This window comes from Sinocyclocheilus grahami, unplaced genomic scaffold (assembly GCF_001515645.1).
Source record: "Sinocyclocheilus grahami isolate Dianchi unplaced genomic scaffold, SAMN03320097.WGS_v1.1 scaffold96.1, whole genome shotgun sequence".
Lineage (NCBI taxonomy): Eukaryota > Metazoa > Chordata > Actinopteri > Cypriniformes > Cyprinidae > Sinocyclocheilus > Sinocyclocheilus grahami.
Window position 1 is genome coordinate 1,825,714 of NW_015505275.1, and position 19,745 is coordinate 1,845,458.

The window sequence follows — 19,745 nt, forward strand, 5'->3', positions numbered from 1 at the left end:
TTCAGAGGAGAAGGGACAGAGAGGTGTGGAATAAATAAATGATGTGAAAAATAATGCGTTTTTTAACAAACAAAGCATTAACACATGTTAGACTGCACCCCATAAACGCAATCAAGCCTATTAAAAAACCAGTCAACCACCCCTTTAACTAAATTTGAATGCAAATAATCCGGGTATCATTCATTCATTTTTCAGTATAAAACCAAAAACAATTCAAATAAAAAATTGAACAATGGATATCAAGCAATCAAATTCCATTTTGCTTTTTCGTTGAACTTATTGTAATCTGGAAATGACCGTTACTCGCAGAAAAAAAAAAAAGGTCACTGTGGTGTCTGCCTCGTGACACATCAACATTATATTTTCTTAATTGTTGTTAAACAACCAGAGGTAAATGCTAAAGTCTGAATGTAGTGTTTTTGCATTGACTAGGCTAGATTTGACAACACATGTTACAGTAGTTACAGAGGCCTAATGGATTTGTACGTAGTGATTTATGTACGTTTTGTGTTTATTTACAGAACTATAATTGCATAATACTATAAAATAAATGTTTTTAAAAAAATTGAATGTAGCACCATAAAATCATCACACAAATATGAAAGTAAAATGCCCCAAAGCTTCTAAACAGTTCAGAACAGTGTTTCCAGCACAGCACTGCTCAAAGCCACAAAACTTCACACTTAGTATCTCAGCCTAGTTTTACCACATTTGGCTTGCTTATTGCATCCTGTAGCTGCAGTAATGTTGTTTAAAGGCAAAAATGAATTAATTTACTTAAAATGTTCAAATAAATAAATCTGTCCTACTGCCTATCATTCTGTCAGTTCTCAAACAACTGGAGGAGCTACTCAGCGACATGAAGGCAGATGTCACCCGGCTCCCGGCAACCATCGCTCGGATTCCGCCCGTCGCTGTGCGGCTGCAGATGTCAGAAAGAAGCATCCTTAGCCGGTTGGCCAGCCGTGGATCGGAGGTCACACAGACGCAGGCGCCACGCTGATGACCCCTGGAAGAAGTTTTCACTCGCACCTCCCATAAGTCACGATGAGGAATCATCTTACACACATACAAACATGCACCTGGGTCAGGTGATCAGATATATAAATAAGTTCCAGCTGCCTGCACTAGTTTGGACAGAAGAAGAGTGGAGCGGTTTCTAGCTTAACACACTGTGGTTCCCTAATATTTCTTGTAAAGCTCAATTTAGAGGCATTCCAACCTCCTCCATTTAAAAATCCTGTGAACACACACCTACTGACCAGAGAGATGCATACGTATGTTAGAATACACAGCACCCAAATCGTTCTCCAGTGTAAATCCAGTTCAGGTTTTCCAGGTCACCTCCTCTGCACTGTTATAGGCAATGCAGGGCAAGGTTGAAGAGCTGGTGTGGATTTTTGCCTTGCGTGGAATGGATCTTTGCAGTGGGGACTCTTTCCTCCTCAGGTGTGTTTTATGGCGTAATTCACACTAGTTGAATCACTGTTTTTGTGCGTTTCCACAATTATGCTTCAATTTTAAATGCCTGTTTGAACCCTGAAACATCATGTGGTTTCCAACTTGAGAAAGGTTTATGCTGATGTGTAAACAGTCCCTGTCCCAAATGCCCACGTACTTCTCTGAGTCCACGTTTGGTGACATAATGCCAGATAGACTGTCAGGTAATAATCCACTGATGCAAGCTCTGCAGAATTACCCTTCTAAAACACACTTAAGCACTCTTCTGAAATCTAAAATGTCAAATGAGACGCACTATGGTCTTCACAAATGCAATTGGGACAGGGTCACAACTCTTATAAGGACATTTAGATGAAATATCTATATATAATAATCAAGATTTTTTTTTTCATTATGAGAACTGCTGCTTTAAGAATCCACATTTATTCCACTTTCTCTCTCCTGATTGGCTTGTGTGTAATGTAACTAGAGAATAAATCCCCGTTTCTTTTTCCTACAAGAGAAGACAAAATCTCCCTAGCACAGGTGAAAAAACGCAGCTGTTAATTTAACCTCTAATTTTACATTTTCAGTGGGTCTGAATATCTCACTTTGTAATTATGGTTGTTACCCTGTTATTGTTGTTATGTCTTATGTTTTTGTTTTGTTTTTTTAAACCTGCAATAAAAAGGTAACAAAGCTTGCAGCGTTTTGTCTCTTTATTTGGGTGTATATAAGTTTATATATAAATGTTATATATTGTTGAATTATATTTGATGGTGGTTCTTCTGGAACTAGACTTAATATATGTTCAGGAAAACCATTATCTCTATACATTTCTTTGTTAATTTATTGCATATTTTAGCTAAATTTTCTTTAAATTTGTAGCTACATTTTATATATTTTTTTCTTGTGATTATGCACCTTTTTAACACATTTTTACCTTGTTTTAGTTCGTTTTTGATCCCCTAAAATCAATTCATGGATTCCATTTGGGTATTCAAATGTGTTCTGCAGAGTGATTCGTATATACAGTACGTAAGTAGCAAACATTTAGTCTCCCCTACTGGCCAGTATGTAAGACATACAGACAACACAGAACTTTGTATGAAAGTGGAGGGTATTTCTGAATCTGAATCAGATTGGGAAAAATAGTATAATTCAAGTGAGTTAATAAATTATTTAAAAAAATACAAAAGAACAGGATGGGGAAATTATGACAATTAACGAAAATGGGTGGGTGGAGGCAGATAACTTATCAGAGCAAATGCTTTGGGCAGAGAAGACTTGCATGTCTAGTTAGTTAAACCTTCACTTTGCATGTCGTTAGATCAATCTGCATGGTACATATACAATGTTTGATCTGTTCCACTCAAGGGCAGAACTGGACATCGGATAGATCCAACAACACAGAACTTTGTATGAAAGTGGAGGGTATTTCTGAATCTGAATCAGATTGGGAAAAATAGTATAATTCAAGTGAGTTAATAAATGATTTAAAAAAATACAAAAGAACAGGATGGGGAAATTATGACAATTAACGAAAATGGGTGGGTGGAGGCAGATAACTTATCAGAGCAAATGCTTTGGGCAGAGAAGACTTGCATGTCTAGTTAGTTAAACCTTCACTTTGCATGTCGTTAGATCAATCTGCATGGTACATATACAATGTTTGATCTGTTCCACTCAAGGGCAGAACTGGACATCGGATAGATCCTGTGTGTGTGTGTGTGTGTGCGCGCGTGCAACAACGTATTGAAGAGAAGAGGACAAAAGCATGTAATGTGGGTAAGGGACTTGGCTTTACCTCCTTATATGGCTTTACCATGGTACTTTTTGTTACTTCTTTGTCAGTGTAGATTAAATTGAGAAGGTTGAATTATTTTTATAAATATATTAGCATTTTTTAGAAGATGCTCCAACATTCTGGATTCAGGCTGCTGGTTGAAACTTCTCTTTGCCCTCATATATTCATGGGATTCCTGTCACTGCCAGGATCAGATTCAAGACCGCTTTTCTTCTGCTCTGTAGTGCTGTCTTACTCTCTGCTCCAAATCATAATCCAACCAACCACATCCAGCCCAGACTCTGTAATCAACTGTGTTATCTAGCTCACCCTCACCAGTAACCTCTTTTTGCTGGTCCCTTAAAATGTGGTTTCAAGGGTTTGAGTTAAAATTCTGATTAAATTAAAATGTCATTGAGCTAGTTAAGATTTACAAATTACTTTCAGATTCATAGAGCTTATATATATATTTATGTATACAGTATTTAAAAAAAAAAGATTCACAATTTTGATCACCTGTCAAATTGCAAGGTGTTTCTAGAAATGTGTGTTTAGGGTTTAGGATATTTGATCTTTAACTTCCTTACTAAACACACCTTCACCACTGCAGGTACTATTAAATATATATATTTTTTATCTCTCTATCTAAATATGGTTCTATGTTTCTGGTAACTTCAGAAAGAGTCACTTAGAGAAGCTTTTGAAAAACATTTTGTTATGTGGTATCATGAAATTTGATCCTGGACTTTACATGTATTCAAATATTACAGTTGTGACCTAGAGGCTAGAGGGTGACATTTGCAAAGCAAAAAATTCTCCCCCTTTTTGGATCACGTATTAGCTTAAAGTATGTTAAATTGTGTCAGGTGAAGGTTTTAACCATTTATTTATTTGGGTCAGTAAGAAATTCATACTTTTATTCAGCAAAGATGCATTACATTGACCAAAAGTCAACGTTAAAGACATTAAAGAATGTCATGATCCCAATTCTTTGAAAGTTAGTGTGTAGCAGGGTTATTATAGTTAAATAACTACTAAATAGTACTAAAACCTTTTTTTTTTTAGAATACAATGCTGGCCTTGTGGTGCATTATGGTAGTTATTCTTTTACATATGTACCTTAGCCCATTTTGATGTAGTCAAAAATAATGTAAATTATGCAATTAACAACACAAAACATATATGTCAGGTTGCTGAGCTTCCTCATGTGTTTATTTATGTGTGTGTGAGTGAGTGAGTGAGTGAGTGAGAGGGGAAGGTCTGGAAACAAGGAAGTGCAATGTACAACTAAACAAATGGACTTTAACTGTCAGCCTTGATGACATCCGGCCTGTAAAATCAGTCTGCAAGGAAAAAGGCATAAAAGAAGAAAGTCAGGGAGCAAAAGAAAGATTAAATAAATTCAGAAAGCCATTGGAGAGAAGAAGCAGTAAGAGAGGGTAATTTGCATTTCCTTGTCATTGTTGTTTTGCACTACATGTAGTTCCTCAATTTGACTCTTGTAGTTTCACATGGTGAGCTGGATGTTTGTCTCATAATGTCTGATAATTAGTTTTTGACAAAAAGAACAGAAATTAACCTGACATCTCTGTATCTTTCTCTACCTCTCTTGTTTGCTTTCACTGTTCTATAAAAAAGCCACAAAAAGGAAGGAAGAAGTTTGCAACAGTGCATGAGAGAGTGAGAGAGGGAGGGACATACGACAGGCTTATATATACACTGTCAGGACAACCTGCTCTTCAAAGCACCGAAAACTGTTTACATTTCGAGAGAGAGGAGAAGCAAAGAGGACAGGTATGAAGTCGCTAGACAAATGATGGTTGTGGTTGGTTGTGTAATGGGATATCACTGCACTGCTTATAGAAAGAGGGAAGCAAATGGAAAAGTAAAGGATGAGTGCTGACGTATGACACGAAGAGAAGAAGTCTACTTTACTGCTCTGGATTATTGTGTATGCCCGTATCATATCTAATACAATATTAATGTGCATTCAATTCTTTTTCCTTATGACTGGAAGAGGAACATTTGAAAAAGGAAGATGGTCCGGTAAGTTGAGACAGACTTTTTGCACTCTTGTTCCAATCTTGTTCAACTCCTCATCTTCCCCTTTTCAGTTTTGCTATATGTGAATCTGTGGTTCTTGAAAAGTGTTTGTAAAAAGGCATCTTTTTTTTGTTCATAACTGCAATGTGCAAGGTGTATTTATATGCTGATGCATGTCTGGCTGCACGTGTATGTGCATTTCTGCAAATGCACTTGGTGGTTTGGTAGGCCTTGGTAGAGTTTGTTTCTTCTTGTTACATGTGCTTCACCATACCATTTTATATATATATATGAATGTATGCAATTATATTTGTGCATATATATATATATATATATATATGTATGTATATATATATATGCATATATAATTGCATTACATAAATTCGTTATTATTATTACATTATATTTGCGCATTTATAAAAGTGTCCAAATACTCTAGGAACTCATATATATGTGTGTGTGTGTGTGTGTGTGTACCTATAAAGTACCATGAAGTTGCATTTGATAATGAAATTTAAAATCATTTCAACAACATTTTATGTCAGTTCTTCTCGAGTTCAGACAGGTGTTCTAACCACAGATGTAGTTTAGCACATGAACTATGCATATTTTACACTAATATTGCACTACACTGCCACAAAGTGTCCAAATATTTTGTCTTTTTTGAACAACATATTGTTTTTTTATCATTTAAAACCTACTAAACTTCTTTTTGTAAAATATTTGGCTTGTGTGCAGTTAAGTCATCCACATACAGTATGTTGTACCATTAATGTCAAACCCTTCATGTAAAATTTCATATTATCATCTCTAGCATGTCTGACTCTAACATATGCTCATTTACATGTTGAAAAGGTGGTTCCACAGAGATCTGTCTGGAATAGACGCAGAGTCCGTTTTGAAGAGACGAGGTGTCCATGGCAGCTTCCTGGCCCGACCCAGCAAGAAGAATGTGGGCGATTTCTCCCTGTCTGTTAGGTACAGCACTTTTGGTTTGATACAATAAGTATATCTATCTTTAGCCACTTTTTATGTCATTTAGAGAAAATTTGGTTCTGAGGATAAGCTGAGGTCAGATTGGGGGATAGATAGCCTTCATAGCTTTCTGTTACTTTCTGCTTTAGTGAAAAGGAAGCCTTTCTGTTTTGGCTAAAACCAAAACAATTCTTTATTTACTGAACGTTTCTGTATTTGATTGGTTTGAGCTTTTGTTTTTCTTACTCTAATGTGTCTGACTGTGTTTAGTTGTAAAGAAACACAAGCGTGTTAAGAAACATTTATATACTTCCCTCCAAACCAATTATTGCTTTTTTTGGAATAGATGGCAAGCAGTTTTTTTCACTAGACAGACATTGCGCACAGTGTGGGAATAAACATTTCATTATATGTAGTGATAATTTGGTTCTGTATTTATAGAATATGCAGCGCTTTTTGTCTTGTTCTTTTCAGAAGCTTTTCATGGGTCGTGGTTTTCTGACCTTTAAAAATATTAATGGACATAAGTTTTCTTGCAAAGGTTTTTTGTTTTTCTTTTCTTTTTTCTTTTACTCATTGTCTGCCATGCAACTGTCATCAACAGTTCATTTCACTTCACAAAACAGTGCAGTAATTCATAAATTTATCTATATGTGTTTTTATTATATCCATGGACTATAAAACCTAATTTGCTTGTTACATATAGATACATATAGACTTTCAAACATGCTCCAGACATACAATGTCTTTATTTCTCTCTGATCTTTGTAATATAAAAAGTGTTCGCTTAATAATGGAAAACATTAATACGCTGATTGTATGATTGTATGCAATGTGTGACTTGGATGGTGTCACGCAACAAAGTGGATGTTACTAAATGCCAGTGTAATGTCAGTTCATTTTTTAAAGGGCAAAGATCAGTGTCAACAACTCAAAATTGGCACATGTAGTGCTGTACGATTCTGACCATTATACTGAATTGCAGTTCATAATTATAACAATGATATATTTTCTGCGTGTAGCCTAGAAACTAATCATACTTTATCAGTTTTGATATTTGCAAATCAATTGTGGTTGAATGGTTTTACGTCACCATCTTCATTTAACCACATTTGTAGTTTAGTAAACCTTTATTTAGGGGTAAATCACAACATTAACAACAAAAATTGAAATCAACTGTTACTAACATTCTAATTTAGTGTAAAATGATTCCATTTATAATTTTTTAGGTTTTATGTATATTTGCAAATCAATTGTGGTTGAATGGTTTTACGTCACCATCGTCACCATCTTCATTTAACCACATTTGTAGTTTAGTAAACCTTTATTTAGGGGTAAATCACAACATTAACAACAAAAATTTAAATCAACTGTTACTAACATTCTAATTTAGTGTAAAATGATTCCATTTATAATTTTTTAGGTTTTATGTACAAGCTTTGAAGGCTTTAATTGATTGGAATATTATAAAACTGCTAGCCTGAGAAAACACGATGAATATGAGTAATCAATATCTATGATGGAAAATATTACTGCTATCGTTTGTGAAAAAATTTCAGGTCAAGTAATTACTTCATACTCACGTAAAGTTTCTACACACTTTGTGAAGTTACTATTACTCCATTTCCTGTGACATTATGTCCTGTTTAAACCAGTTTATGTTTGGGGACCTCGATTCATTATTTTGAGATGCCATGTTCTATCAATAAATATAAAGAATTAAATTTTTCTGAGCGTGATGCATCACCAGTCTTCTTTCCTTCTCTTCCTCTGTCTCTCAGAGTGGGAGACATAATCACACACATTAGGATTCAGAACACGGGTGATTATTATGACCTGTACGGCGGGGAGAAGTTTGCGACGTTGGCCGAGTTGGTGGAATACTACACTGGAGATCATGGAACTCTACAGGATAAAGATGGGACCGTTATTGAGCTCAAATACCCTTTAAACTGTTCTGATCCCACCACTGAGAGGTAAGCCATCATATTTGACCCTTCATCATGAAGATGTTCGGGTGTATTTACAAAATTAGCTGAACGAAATCGCTAATACAAGCAGTTTTATTTGACTTTGGTTTGATCTAAATTGTTTCTGAGACTCTTATAAACCATATTTCAAAGGTTTCTGTGACATTATTACAGAACAGGTTTTTAGGAAGAGTTCCATCTGTACTAACCTTGTCTATGCACTTTCTTAATCATGTCAAATATTCTGATTATGATGTTTGCATAGATTGCGTATGGAACTATTCCATTCCTACTCTGTTTGCTTTTGCAACACCATATACCAATCAACGAGTCCATGTAAACAGCCACAATTTTCTGGACATGGAAAGTAATTTGCCTCATAAAACTAGGAATTTACATTTATTTGACCTAATATATAGTGTTGATAGCTTATCGGTAAAGGAAGTTTTGCTGCTTTGCCCTTTTGGAGAGTGTTTGGGAGTGTTGTAGTTGTGGTATTTTATGTAAATGTTTCTGTTCAAATACTGCTATTTAAACTGATAGCCTGAACTTCTTTTTTCTTTCTGGCAGATAAATGCTACTCTAGCTACAGTACAAGTTAACAAAAAGGGGTTAATTACAGGGCTTCAGTGTACTTTAATTAGTTTTTGTTATAGCTGGTGTGGCTAGTATAATAATAGCTCATAGTGTAGCTAAGCTACAAACAAACAAAAACCAAATCAAAACAAAAACAAGTTAATGACATTGAATCTTGATCTTTGTGTTAGCTTGTAAATAATAACAAAGATAAAATAGTATGACATTAGTATTTCAGGTAGCTTTCCCAACACTGGTCACTATGCCAAAATGTTAATGGCAAATGAATAGAAAAGGTTGTTGTTATACTGTAATACTGCCACTGTAAACTTGTGCTCTAAGACAAAATGTCACCTCAGAGGACTTTCCGTCCCTGCTGTTGGTGCATTGATTTGATAAAAGCATTTAGTTAGATCAGCCATTATCACACGTTGGAATTCTTCCACATTCTACTTTCAATTACGTCAGAAACCAAGGAACAAAACTTGATACAAATTTCCTTCCACCACTAAAGTTAATCTTATCAAACTAAGAATAAAATCACCAAACAGCAACAGGTTCATGTTTAATGCGATCAGCAAGTATACATCATTTAAGATGGTCTCTTTGCTTTATCATTACACCAAATGAACATTAGCAGGCACTTAAATCCGTCTGCATCGGATTCTGCATACGATTTGCATTTGACCAGACAATTGGAGAACTTTACACAGTATCAATTTCCCCTGTTTATATGGATCACAGACACACAATCCTGGATCAGCATTGCTAATCACAAGCTTTTCAACATGACTAAGGCAAGATACACATTGCTTCAGTTAACCATACTTGCGTGTAGGAGAGTTAATGCTGGCTGTAATAATATACACAGATATTGCGGACTTAATATTAGTTTATTTTTTCCTCTGTCAGTTTCCCTTCTTTGTCTGCACACAGTGTCTCTATGGTGCGAATGTAAAAACTTACACATATAGGTGATACATATATTTCAGATTTATTTTTGTAGTTATGTTATTATGTAGTTATTTATGTAATGCTACAAAAAAGATGACATTTCACTAAAATTAAAACTGTCTAAAAAATGCAGTTAAACTGATTAATGATTAATAATCTAACGAATAATGCACTGTAAGTTAAAGTGAATTTTTATATTTATTATAATTCATAATAATTATATAAAGTATGTAGTCATTTTTAGATTTTAATAATTATAAAGTGCAAACATCTGAAACTGCTAGTAATAATGTCTGTTTTGCATTTTTTCATGTAATTACTCTTTTAAATTACAAATGTATATTATATTATATTATATTATATGCATAACATTTTTTTGAAAAATGTTGAATTTAATTTCAGTAGATTTTAATATTTGGTTTGTGTCTTTTAGTCAAGTTGCCTGAGTTCCACAAATTTGTGTAAAACCTGATGATCATGACCACAGTGATCAATAGAAGCAACAGCAGATCACAAGATTAATGTCACAAATTTGCATATTTGATTAGTGACTTAGAAATGGTGCGAATTCTTGAAAACGTCTTATTCATTTTATGCCAAAATGTTTGGTGTGTTGTTAAGTTTTCCTGTTTATTTTCTGGTTTAATTAAGATTTTAAATCCCAGATTTCAGTGTGGCCTTTTGGATCCCAATTCTTCACCATCTTGGTCACTGATTTTTCTTTAAGCACTTTATTTCATTTTGATGCACCTTGAATTGCAGACACACTCCACCCCTCCCTCTGCCTTGTGTCTGACTTCCTCTTCTCAACTGCGGTTGGAAACTTTAGTTTTGACACATTTGCAAACAGTGACCAGACCCATTAAGGCCTTCCTTCAACTCTCCCCTGCTCTCTTAGCTCTTTGTCCCCCACCCTTCTGTCTCATGATGAGCTGCTTGATGGGTGTTGTTTAACGGACAGAAAACCTAATGTACGCAAACTGAGGTCATAGCCGAACTCAGTGTGACACTTTTCTATATTTTTGTCCCATAAAAGTGTTACAGTGGTTTACTATGTTTGTGTTACCAGCTGCCCGAAAAGTGTTTTTTAACACCATAAAACTTTCTAGATCATTATTTCTTGTGTTTTCTAGAAATTAGAGATATTAAATGTTGTCTATCTCTTTCTCTTTTTTTGGTCATGCTCATGATGAGCTGCTTGATGGGTGTTGTTTAACGGACAGAAAACCTAATGTATGCAAACTGAGGTCATAGCCGAACTCAGTGTGACACTTTTCTATATTTTTGTCCCATAAAAGTGTTACAGTGGTTTACTATGTTTGTGTTACCAGCTGCCCGAAGTGTTTTTTAACACCATAAAACTTTCTAGATCATTATTTCTTGTGTTTTCTAGAAATTAGAGATATTAAATGAGAAATTTAATGTCTCTAAAAACCCCCCCCCCAAAAAAGTCATAATTTACTCTCCATAATATCGGTCCAAACCTGTATGACTTACTTTCTTCTGCATAACACAAAATATGTTTTCAGAAATGTTTTTGCCCGTACTGTAAAAGTCACTGGGGTCCAAAAAAACTCTGACTGACTTTCATTGAAAAAGTAAATGCTTACACTTAAAGTAACTTAAATATAAGTTCACAGAGGAAATGAGAAGACGGTACTGTACTGTATATATAGCAGCACTGTTTCTTAGTTAGGATGAGCGTCTCTTATATAAATTAATATTAATAAGAAGTGACTTGATGTCATTTCACACACAAGAGTTTCTATGCTGAAAGAAAATTATGTTCTCAAGTCTAGCATGCAAGTTATGATAACTTAATAGAGAATTTGCAATGACATATAGTGTAATGTATATACATTTGACACTCATATAAAATAATACATGTTTAGTTCCAGAACCTTTGAACACAAGTCCAATCTAAAACTGAAAACATAAAAGAGCAAAGATCAAGATCCCTTTATGGAGGCCTAAAACGATCAAGACGCACTGATAATATTCCTGATGATTTGAAACACAAAGACATCTGATTGCATGACATGGTGTCTTAATAATAAGAGTTGTCCAGCTGAAACATGTGCCAGTCACATATGCTTAACCTTTGGTCATTTAGATATGTTTAGTAAAGACAGAGAACTTAAAGGGGTCCTATTATGCTCTTTTACAAAGTCTTGATTTTGTTTTGGGAGTGTACTAGAACAGGCTCTCATACTAGGTTTTTCGAAAAACAACAATTATTACAACTCCTCTCTCCCCAGTCTGGCATGAACGGCTCGAATAGTTCCTGTATCAAATAAAGGCCCGCCTTCTGAAATACGAAATGTGCTGTGATTGGTTAGCTGGGCCAGTGTGTGTTGTGATTGGCAGCACTCGGCGCCTGGTTGCGAAATGTCATGTCCCTTACCATAGCCACCTGCTATGCTAGCGTGTCTCCGACATAGTGATAACACTCGTTGCCTTCTCTAGTGCAGCTCAACCAGGTCTCGTCCCATTCGTCGGTATTTGTGATATCACAAATCCCGGAAAATATGCGTTGTAGTCCAAACGAGTCGTTCGTTGTAGTTTTTGAAAAGTGATTTCTGTTAAATAAAATATCTCCTTTTAAATTGGACTTTGAGCTTTGTAACTTTGCAGATCTTTTTTATGCTCAAACAGCAACATTACAGACTAAAGTTGAAAAAGTGAAAAAGCATAATAGCACCCCTTTAAGAATCGCGGTAACATTTTATTATAACTTTCATTAATAAATCATTAACAAACATTACATAATGTTTAACTAATCATTACTTAATATATATTCACATATGTAACCCTGGACCACAAAACCAGTCTTAAGTCGCTGGGGTATATTTGTAGCAATAGCCAAAAAAACATTGTATGTGTCAAAATGATAAAAAAAAAAATGTATGCCAAAATCATTAGGATATTAAGTAAAGATTATGTTCCATGAAGATATTTTGTAAATTTCCTACCATAAATATATCAAAACGTAATTTTTGATTAGCAATACGCATTGCTAAGAACTTCATTTGGACAACTTTAAAGGTGATTTTCTCAATATTTCGATTTTTTTTTGCACCCTCAGATTCCAGATTTTCAAATAGTTGTATCTCAGCCAAATTTTGCCCTATCCTAACAAACAAATACATCAATGGAAATCGTATTTATTCAGCTTTCAGATGATGAAATTTTGAGAAATTGTCCCTTATGATTGGTTTTGTGGTCCAGGGTCACATATATAGAAATATGAGATAATGTGCTTGTTAATGTTGTCTAATGAACTTATTAAACATTACCAACTGATTAACAGATCATTATTTAATATAAATTGAAATGCTTACAAATGTCATTAAACTTTCAATTCATACGATCATGCTTTTTTTTTTTAAATCTTCAAATGATTTTGACAGATGGTTTACAGTGATTAAAAGCTTCATATTTATAAATCATTAAGAAACATTATATAATGCTTAATGGATCATTAGTTAATGGTTACAAATGTCATTAAACATTCAATGCGTTTTAAAAATCTACAAATGATTTTACCAGAAATTACAGAATGATAACAAATGTATTTGTTAATGTACTGTTGAATGCTTACAAGTGTCATTAAACTTCAGTTCACATATTAGCTAATGCTCGTTTTTACATTTACAAATGTTGTGAAAATATAGCTTAATTATTAATTTTAAGCACTTCACAAACTATTCGCGTTAATATATTCATTAACTCATAATCACAGTCTGTAAAGGTAATATATTTGGTCTTTGTTTGATGTGTAGACTTCTATTATTTGCACATCTTAAATCATTTATTAATTATTTGTTAAAGTTTTTGCTGTACCCAATCTAAAGTGGAAACTATTCATCAATTGTAAATGTTTATAAACATTTACTAATCATTAGTACCTTCATGAGCAATCATTTTGATTAAGTTTTGATATATTTACGGTTGGAAATTTACAAAATATCTTCATGGAACATAATCTTTACTTAATATCCTAATGATTTTTGGCATAACAAAAAAATTGATCATTTTGACACATACAATGTTTTTTTGGCTATTGCTACAAATATACCCAAGCGACTTAAGACTGGTTTTGTGGTCCAGGGTTACATATGTGAATATATATTAAGTAATGATTAGTTAAACATTATGTAATGTTTGTTAATGATTTATTAATGAAAGTTATAATAAAATGTTACCGCGATTCTTAAAGGGGTGCTATTATGCTTTTTCACTTTTTCAACTTTAGTTAGTCTGTAATGTTGCTGTTTGAGCATAAAAAAGATCTGCAAAGTTACAAAGCTCAAAGTCCAATTCAAAAGGAGATACTGTATTTAACAGAAATCACTTTTCAAAAACTACATTTGTGAATGTTTATACACATTTACTAATTTTTTAGTATCTTTACTGGCACTGGACTTTTAGCTACTGTAACAAAGTTTGTGTAAAGGGTGGTTAGTTAAGTTTAGCTTAATGTTTGGTAAAGATAATACACACATTGTAATTTGGGTGCAAAACATGTTTTTATTGCCTCAACACTTATATTAGTATGTTATTGTGAATCGTTAAACCGAATATTCCTTGAATCATACATCAACAGGGGTGGGGGGGGTGGGGATGGATTCAAGAAAACACTTAATTTATCATTTATCAAAACAATGCAATATAAACAGCTTGAATCGTGTTCCCTTATAGTAATCAAATTGACCCCTGTACACTGTTGAGCCCTTACCCACCCCTTAAACCAACCCATACACCAAACCTGTCCCTAACCGTACCCGTATCACACATCAACAGCAGCAAAAGTGTTGTGCATTAACAAAAGCTTCAATCATTGTGTAACATCTGTTAAAATCATTTGTAGATTTTCAAGATGTACATAATCATATGAATTAGAAGTTTAATGACATTTGTAAGTATTTTAATTGACATGAAATGTTAATTATTAGGTAATGTTTAATACATTTATTAGTAAACATTAACAAGCACATTATTTCACGTTTCTAGATATGTGAATATATAAGATCCGTTAAGCATTACATAATGTTTGTTAATGATTTATTAATGAAAGTTATTACAAAGTGTTGCCAGAATCGCATTAACAAGATTTAGTCAACGAAAAATATAAATTGCACTATTATAAATGCCCCCAGACTCTGGAATAACTTGCCCATTTTTATTAGATCTGCTCCTTCTTTGTGTTTTAAGTCCAAGCTAAAAACCTATCTTTTTGACTTGGCATAAAACCAGTGATGAAGCATCATCGCACTGTATTTTAGTGATGTTATTGTATCGCTTTATTAATTTTTTTAGAATGTTTTGCAGTGTGCCAGTTTCTATTGATCTTGTTTTTGCAGAACACTGGTCAACTTTGGTTGTGTTTAATAGTGATATATAAATAAAATTGACATTGACATTATAGCAATTTCTTTAATTTGATTAGTGTTAAAGTTGTATTTGTTTTCATAAATGTTTATGTAAGAATATAACAGTAAACTACGTAATTATTTCTTTTTTATTTATATTTTTAATAATTTTATTATTATTCAGAAGCAGCAAAATTATAATTCACCGGTTGTAATTGTCAAAGAGCAATCATGGAAGAACCCCCAGAAGGGCGATTTAGCAAGCCTTTTTTTTCTCAAGAGAAGAGAGAAGAAGGACAAGCTAAAAATACACCAAAGTCTCGAGTCAAGAAATCTTGTCATCAGAAAATTTTCCGACCGCAGTACAGGAAGCTAAGATGTAGAAATTGAGAACTGAGCCCAATTGTTAACTCACATTTTAGTATGCAAGAGCACGAGGACCGGCTTATTTTTGCATCATGATCCAGAAATGCATTGCTAATAAATATATGCACGCTGGGGTATAAGTGTGACATAAATGTTCAGCCTCTTGTTTTTGTGTTCATGGCTGTAGTGGTTTGTGGTGCAGCTGCATTTGGCTCGTTTTTTTTTATTTTTAGGCACTGTCATCCTCTAAATACCTTGACTGGTTTGTTTGCGTCAGAGATGTCAATTTATTCTCATCATGCAGGAAATACAATTCACAAATAAATAAGCTATGCTTTACTATTTAAAGGTTTCTATTGTGAGAACATCTACAGTAATATCTAGTACCTCTAGTAATATGAACTTCAGAATTACTTTTTCCCCCTTTGTGTTTGTATCCTCAGGTGGTACCATGGCCACTTGTCAGGTCCAAATGCTGAGAAGCTGCTCCGAGAGCGGGATGAGCCCGGGACGTTCCTGGTGAGGGAGTCGCTCTCCAAACCAGGAGACTTTGTTCTGTCTGTGCTGACCAATGATTTGACCAGTTCTGGTAGGAGGGTCTCCCATATCAAGGTCATGTGCAATGTAAGTGCTCGTGCATGTGCTCATACATGTATGATTGTGAGTCAAACAAGGTCAATGGTTTGCTTTCATTTTAATAGCAAGTATCTGGATTGAGTGTGAACATAGAATATTCTACCTCATAAGCTTGTTTCAAGTCCAGTATTTAGTTACACTTCCCTTCAAGTAATGCAAAAATCATTATCATTTGTGTAAAGGCATTAAACGGATATGCAACTGAAGATGAGCAATACTTGATTACACACTATTATAACAACATAAATGGCTAATTTGTTTTAAATAACTGTAGTATTTTTCTATGTTCTGAATTTTTTTCAGTAAATATATTTGTAGCTTTTAAAAACATTTTTTGTGTGTGTTGTCCCTTATCAATACAAAGTCATCACAAAATATATACTGTAGGATTCATGCTGATTGTGTATACATACATATTATATATCATATATTATGTATCATAAATTGCTCATTAAAATGCTAAAATATTGCAGTGAATAATAGATTTAGTTGTTAATAATGTAGATCTTAGCAACTTGATCAATGACACAGTATTTAAATGGACAGTTCACACAAAACTCATTAGTTGTTCCAACCCTTTATGAATTTGTTACAAAATAGGATATTTTAATAATATAATATAATATAATAATAATATATTTGCAGTCTGACATATATACACATACACACACAGTATGACATTTGTACACATTCACACAGTTTGACATACATACACATAAACAAGTTTGACATACTTAAAGATATGCAGAGTAAAGCATTTAAATACATACGGTACACACAGTATGACATTGATTCACACGCTTGTGCTTACCTGGAAAACGCCACTGGAGTGTGTGTGTGTACAAGTTTGTGCAAATGGCAGCGGGGGTGGTCATGCTCCGCTCTGGTCTCTAAATAAGCGCTATTGTTGAGCTGTTCAGATGAATGGTAGATGATTATGACCAAGGGAAAATCAGGTCAACTCACTGCCTGTCAATTGTTTATTTATTCCACTGGTATGTGCGCGTGCGTATGTGCTTTAGTGAGGTTCAAAGCACACAAACCCTGTCGTTGCGTTGTTCCCCTCTGAGCAGATTAACAGAACAAACTGTGTTCTGGGAGGATGGTTCTAATCAGCTCGGAATAACCAAACAATTCTGTTTAGGCCTAAAACTTTTTAAATCAGCCTATGTGAACCCTATTTTATCTAAGAAAATGAAAGCTCTCACCGGTGGACAGCTTCTGTTAACCTGATTTAAAGACAGAAAGCTTTTGTGCTGCCATTTTGGTGATGTTATTTAAAGTTTAATGCACATTCTCACAGGTTGTACTATTAAAGTAAAATCCACGTGTCCATTTATGTATTAAATTTTGATAAGGATAGCATAAGCACATTTTCAAGCAAACCTATTCATAAAAAGGATTTTCAACATTTTCTGCACAGCCATAGTTAATGTGATGTACAAGGCTTGTGTGAACTTAAGAGGAACTGATTTAAAATGAGATATATCCAATTAAAAAACCTGGTCAAAAGTAAATGCAGTAATCTCAAAGGAAGTGACATTTATGAGTAAAACAAAAAGTATAATATGCTTTCTCACAGTCTTGTGTTTCTGTTTTAATAATAAAGTATTATTTGGAGGTCCATTTTGCCATCCAGTTAAGGTGCCAGTGAACCCCATGTTACCATTGTGTATGAATCCAACTGACTGATTAACTTTTCATTTCTTACGCCTGTTTATTTTCAGAATGACCGTTACACAGTAGGTGGTAAAGAGGTTTTTGACACTTTGGCAGACCTTGTGGAGCATTTCAAACGCACTGGTATTGAGGAATTGTCTGGGACAATGGTTTTCCTCAAACAGGTAAAGAACATTTGTAATCAGATGTTTTTTTTTCATACCAACGTAAATTGATGTCTTAAATGTCAAGCAAGATGTGCAACAAAAGCACTAGCAGCTAATCAGCTTCTGGTACTAACCGCAGCACTGTGGAAACTGACTGTTAGGTTTGATCACATTAGCTTATACATTTTGAGATATTGAGCTAAAGTGTTTCAATCTAAGACCCTTTAAAAATGTTGTAAAAAAACCGAATTGTTAATAAAATGACTGTTATAGTGATCTGATATTACTTTTATAGTGGCTAAATGTTGGCTTTGACTTAAGAGCATCTGTTCTGCTGAGATAAAGAGATTCGACTGGAAAATATTTGTGAAATTGAGTTTTTTACTTAGTGTGACAAAATGGCACATCTTAAAGAACTGTGGGAAGCACCTTTAAAGTTGTGATTAATCTTCGCCCTTTCTGTCTGTCTCTCTCCTCCTTTGTGTTGTCTGTCTCCTACACATTTTTATGTCTGTTTATGTTGATGTCTTGCTCTTCTTCCTGTTTTCATTTGTTTTGGTGTCTACCCTTTTCCTCAGCCTTATTACTCCACAAGGTTGAACGCAGCTGATATTCAGAGCAGAGTAAAGCAGCTCGACCAGACCTCAGATAACATGGACGGGGCCGATAAAAAGATAAAAGCTGGGTTCTGGGAAGAGTTTGATGTGAGTGGCATGTTTAAAGGTTATTCCCCACCTGCTGTAGATGAATCACAAGTTCTTCATCCATTAGAAGCATGGCTACGTTTTATTAACTCATTGTGGGATTTATTTTGAAAATAGCTATTTTTAAATTATTGCAGTAATGGTACTCAAAAGAAAATTAATTGAAATATATTAATATGGAATTCCTGCTTTTCATTTAAAAGAAAATGTTTTATACTATGGACCAGCCTGAAAAACAAACTTTTTAAATGTGATTTGGGCTAAACAAATTATATTTACGATACCATTTTTTGTCAGATTTTAATGATGATACATTGAACCATTATTGAACCAACATGAGTATTGGCTTGCCTAGAAGGAAACCACAATTACAAAAACAGAAAATAATTAAATTAAATTAAATTAAATTAAATTAAATTAAATTAAATTAAATTAAATTCTGCAGATTAGTGAGTAAAAAAAAAAATTTATTCCCACACAAAAAAGATTGTGTGGTAGTTTTGGGTTCGTGGGCTGGAGTTAATACGTTCACACCTCCTAACAGTAGCCTGTAGTCTGTTAGGCCACAACAGAGGCTGTATTTCCCACTCAGCATAATCCATTTTTGCCTTTAGCCCACTTTGTTCATCCAAGGCAGTTAGATCTTAAAGGGGTCATATGATGTTGCTAAAAAGAACATTATTTTGAGTATTTAGTGTAATGAAATGTGTTTATGCGGTTTAAGGTTCAAAAAACACATTATTTTTCACATACTGTACATTATTGTTTCTCCTCTATGCCCCGCTTTTCTGATATGTGTTGATTTTTACAAAGCTCATCGGTCTGAAAAACGAGGTGTGCTCTGATTGGCCAGCTATCTAGTGCGTTGTGATTGGCCGAATACCTCAAGCGTGTGACGGAAATGTTACGCCCCTCACCATACTGTGATGATGCCCTGTCCGACCAAAGCGACGAGATAAAAACATTAAAACCCATTATAAACGAGGCATTAGTTGCATCCAGTGGGGACATAATTACGGATTATAATGACTCATACTGTCTTTTTTTCACGTTGCATTGCATCGTGCCGCGTAAACATAAAACCATGTCTGCATTTG

The 19,745-nt window shown here is 34.2% G+C and overlaps 2 protein-coding genes across 6 annotated transcripts in view; both read left to right on the top strand.

Moving 5' to 3' along the window:
* LOC107587864 (chromodomain-helicase-DNA-binding protein 4-like) overlaps window positions 1–1,926 on the top strand; it is a 7,971-nt gene extending 6,045 nt beyond the window's left edge. The window contains exon 9 of the mRNA XM_016275827.1: window positions 828–1,926. Coding sequence (XP_016131313.1) covers window positions 828–1,003 — 176 coding nt within the window. The 3' untranslated portion in view covers window positions 1,004–1,926. The remainder of the gene's footprint in view (window positions 1–827) is intronic.
* A 1,197-nt stretch (window positions 1,927–3,123) lies between these two features.
* Window positions 3,124–19,745, top strand: part of LOC107587794 (protein tyrosine phosphatase non-receptor type 6) — a 23,713-nt gene continuing 7,091 nt past the window's right edge. The window contains exons 1-8 of one of the 5 annotated variants that reach the window (XM_016275719.1): window positions 3,124–3,228; window positions 4,865–5,020; window positions 5,244–5,272; window positions 6,125–6,247; window positions 8,026–8,220; window positions 15,926–16,106; window positions 17,846–17,962; window positions 18,523–18,648. In XM_016275719.1, coding sequence (XP_016131205.1) covers window positions 5,265–5,272; window positions 6,125–6,247; window positions 8,026–8,220; window positions 15,926–16,106; window positions 17,846–17,962; window positions 18,523–18,648 — 750 coding nt within the window. In that variant the 5' untranslated portion in view covers window positions 3,124–3,228; window positions 4,865–5,020; window positions 5,244–5,264. Of the gene's footprint in view, window positions 3,229–4,572; window positions 4,666–4,864; window positions 5,021–5,243; window positions 5,273–6,113; window positions 6,248–8,025; window positions 8,221–15,925; window positions 16,107–17,845; window positions 17,963–18,522; window positions 18,649–19,745 lie in introns of those variants that run through there. The other 4 variants (XM_016275716.1, XM_016275717.1, XM_016275718.1 and 1 more) reach the window with 4 other exon arrangements.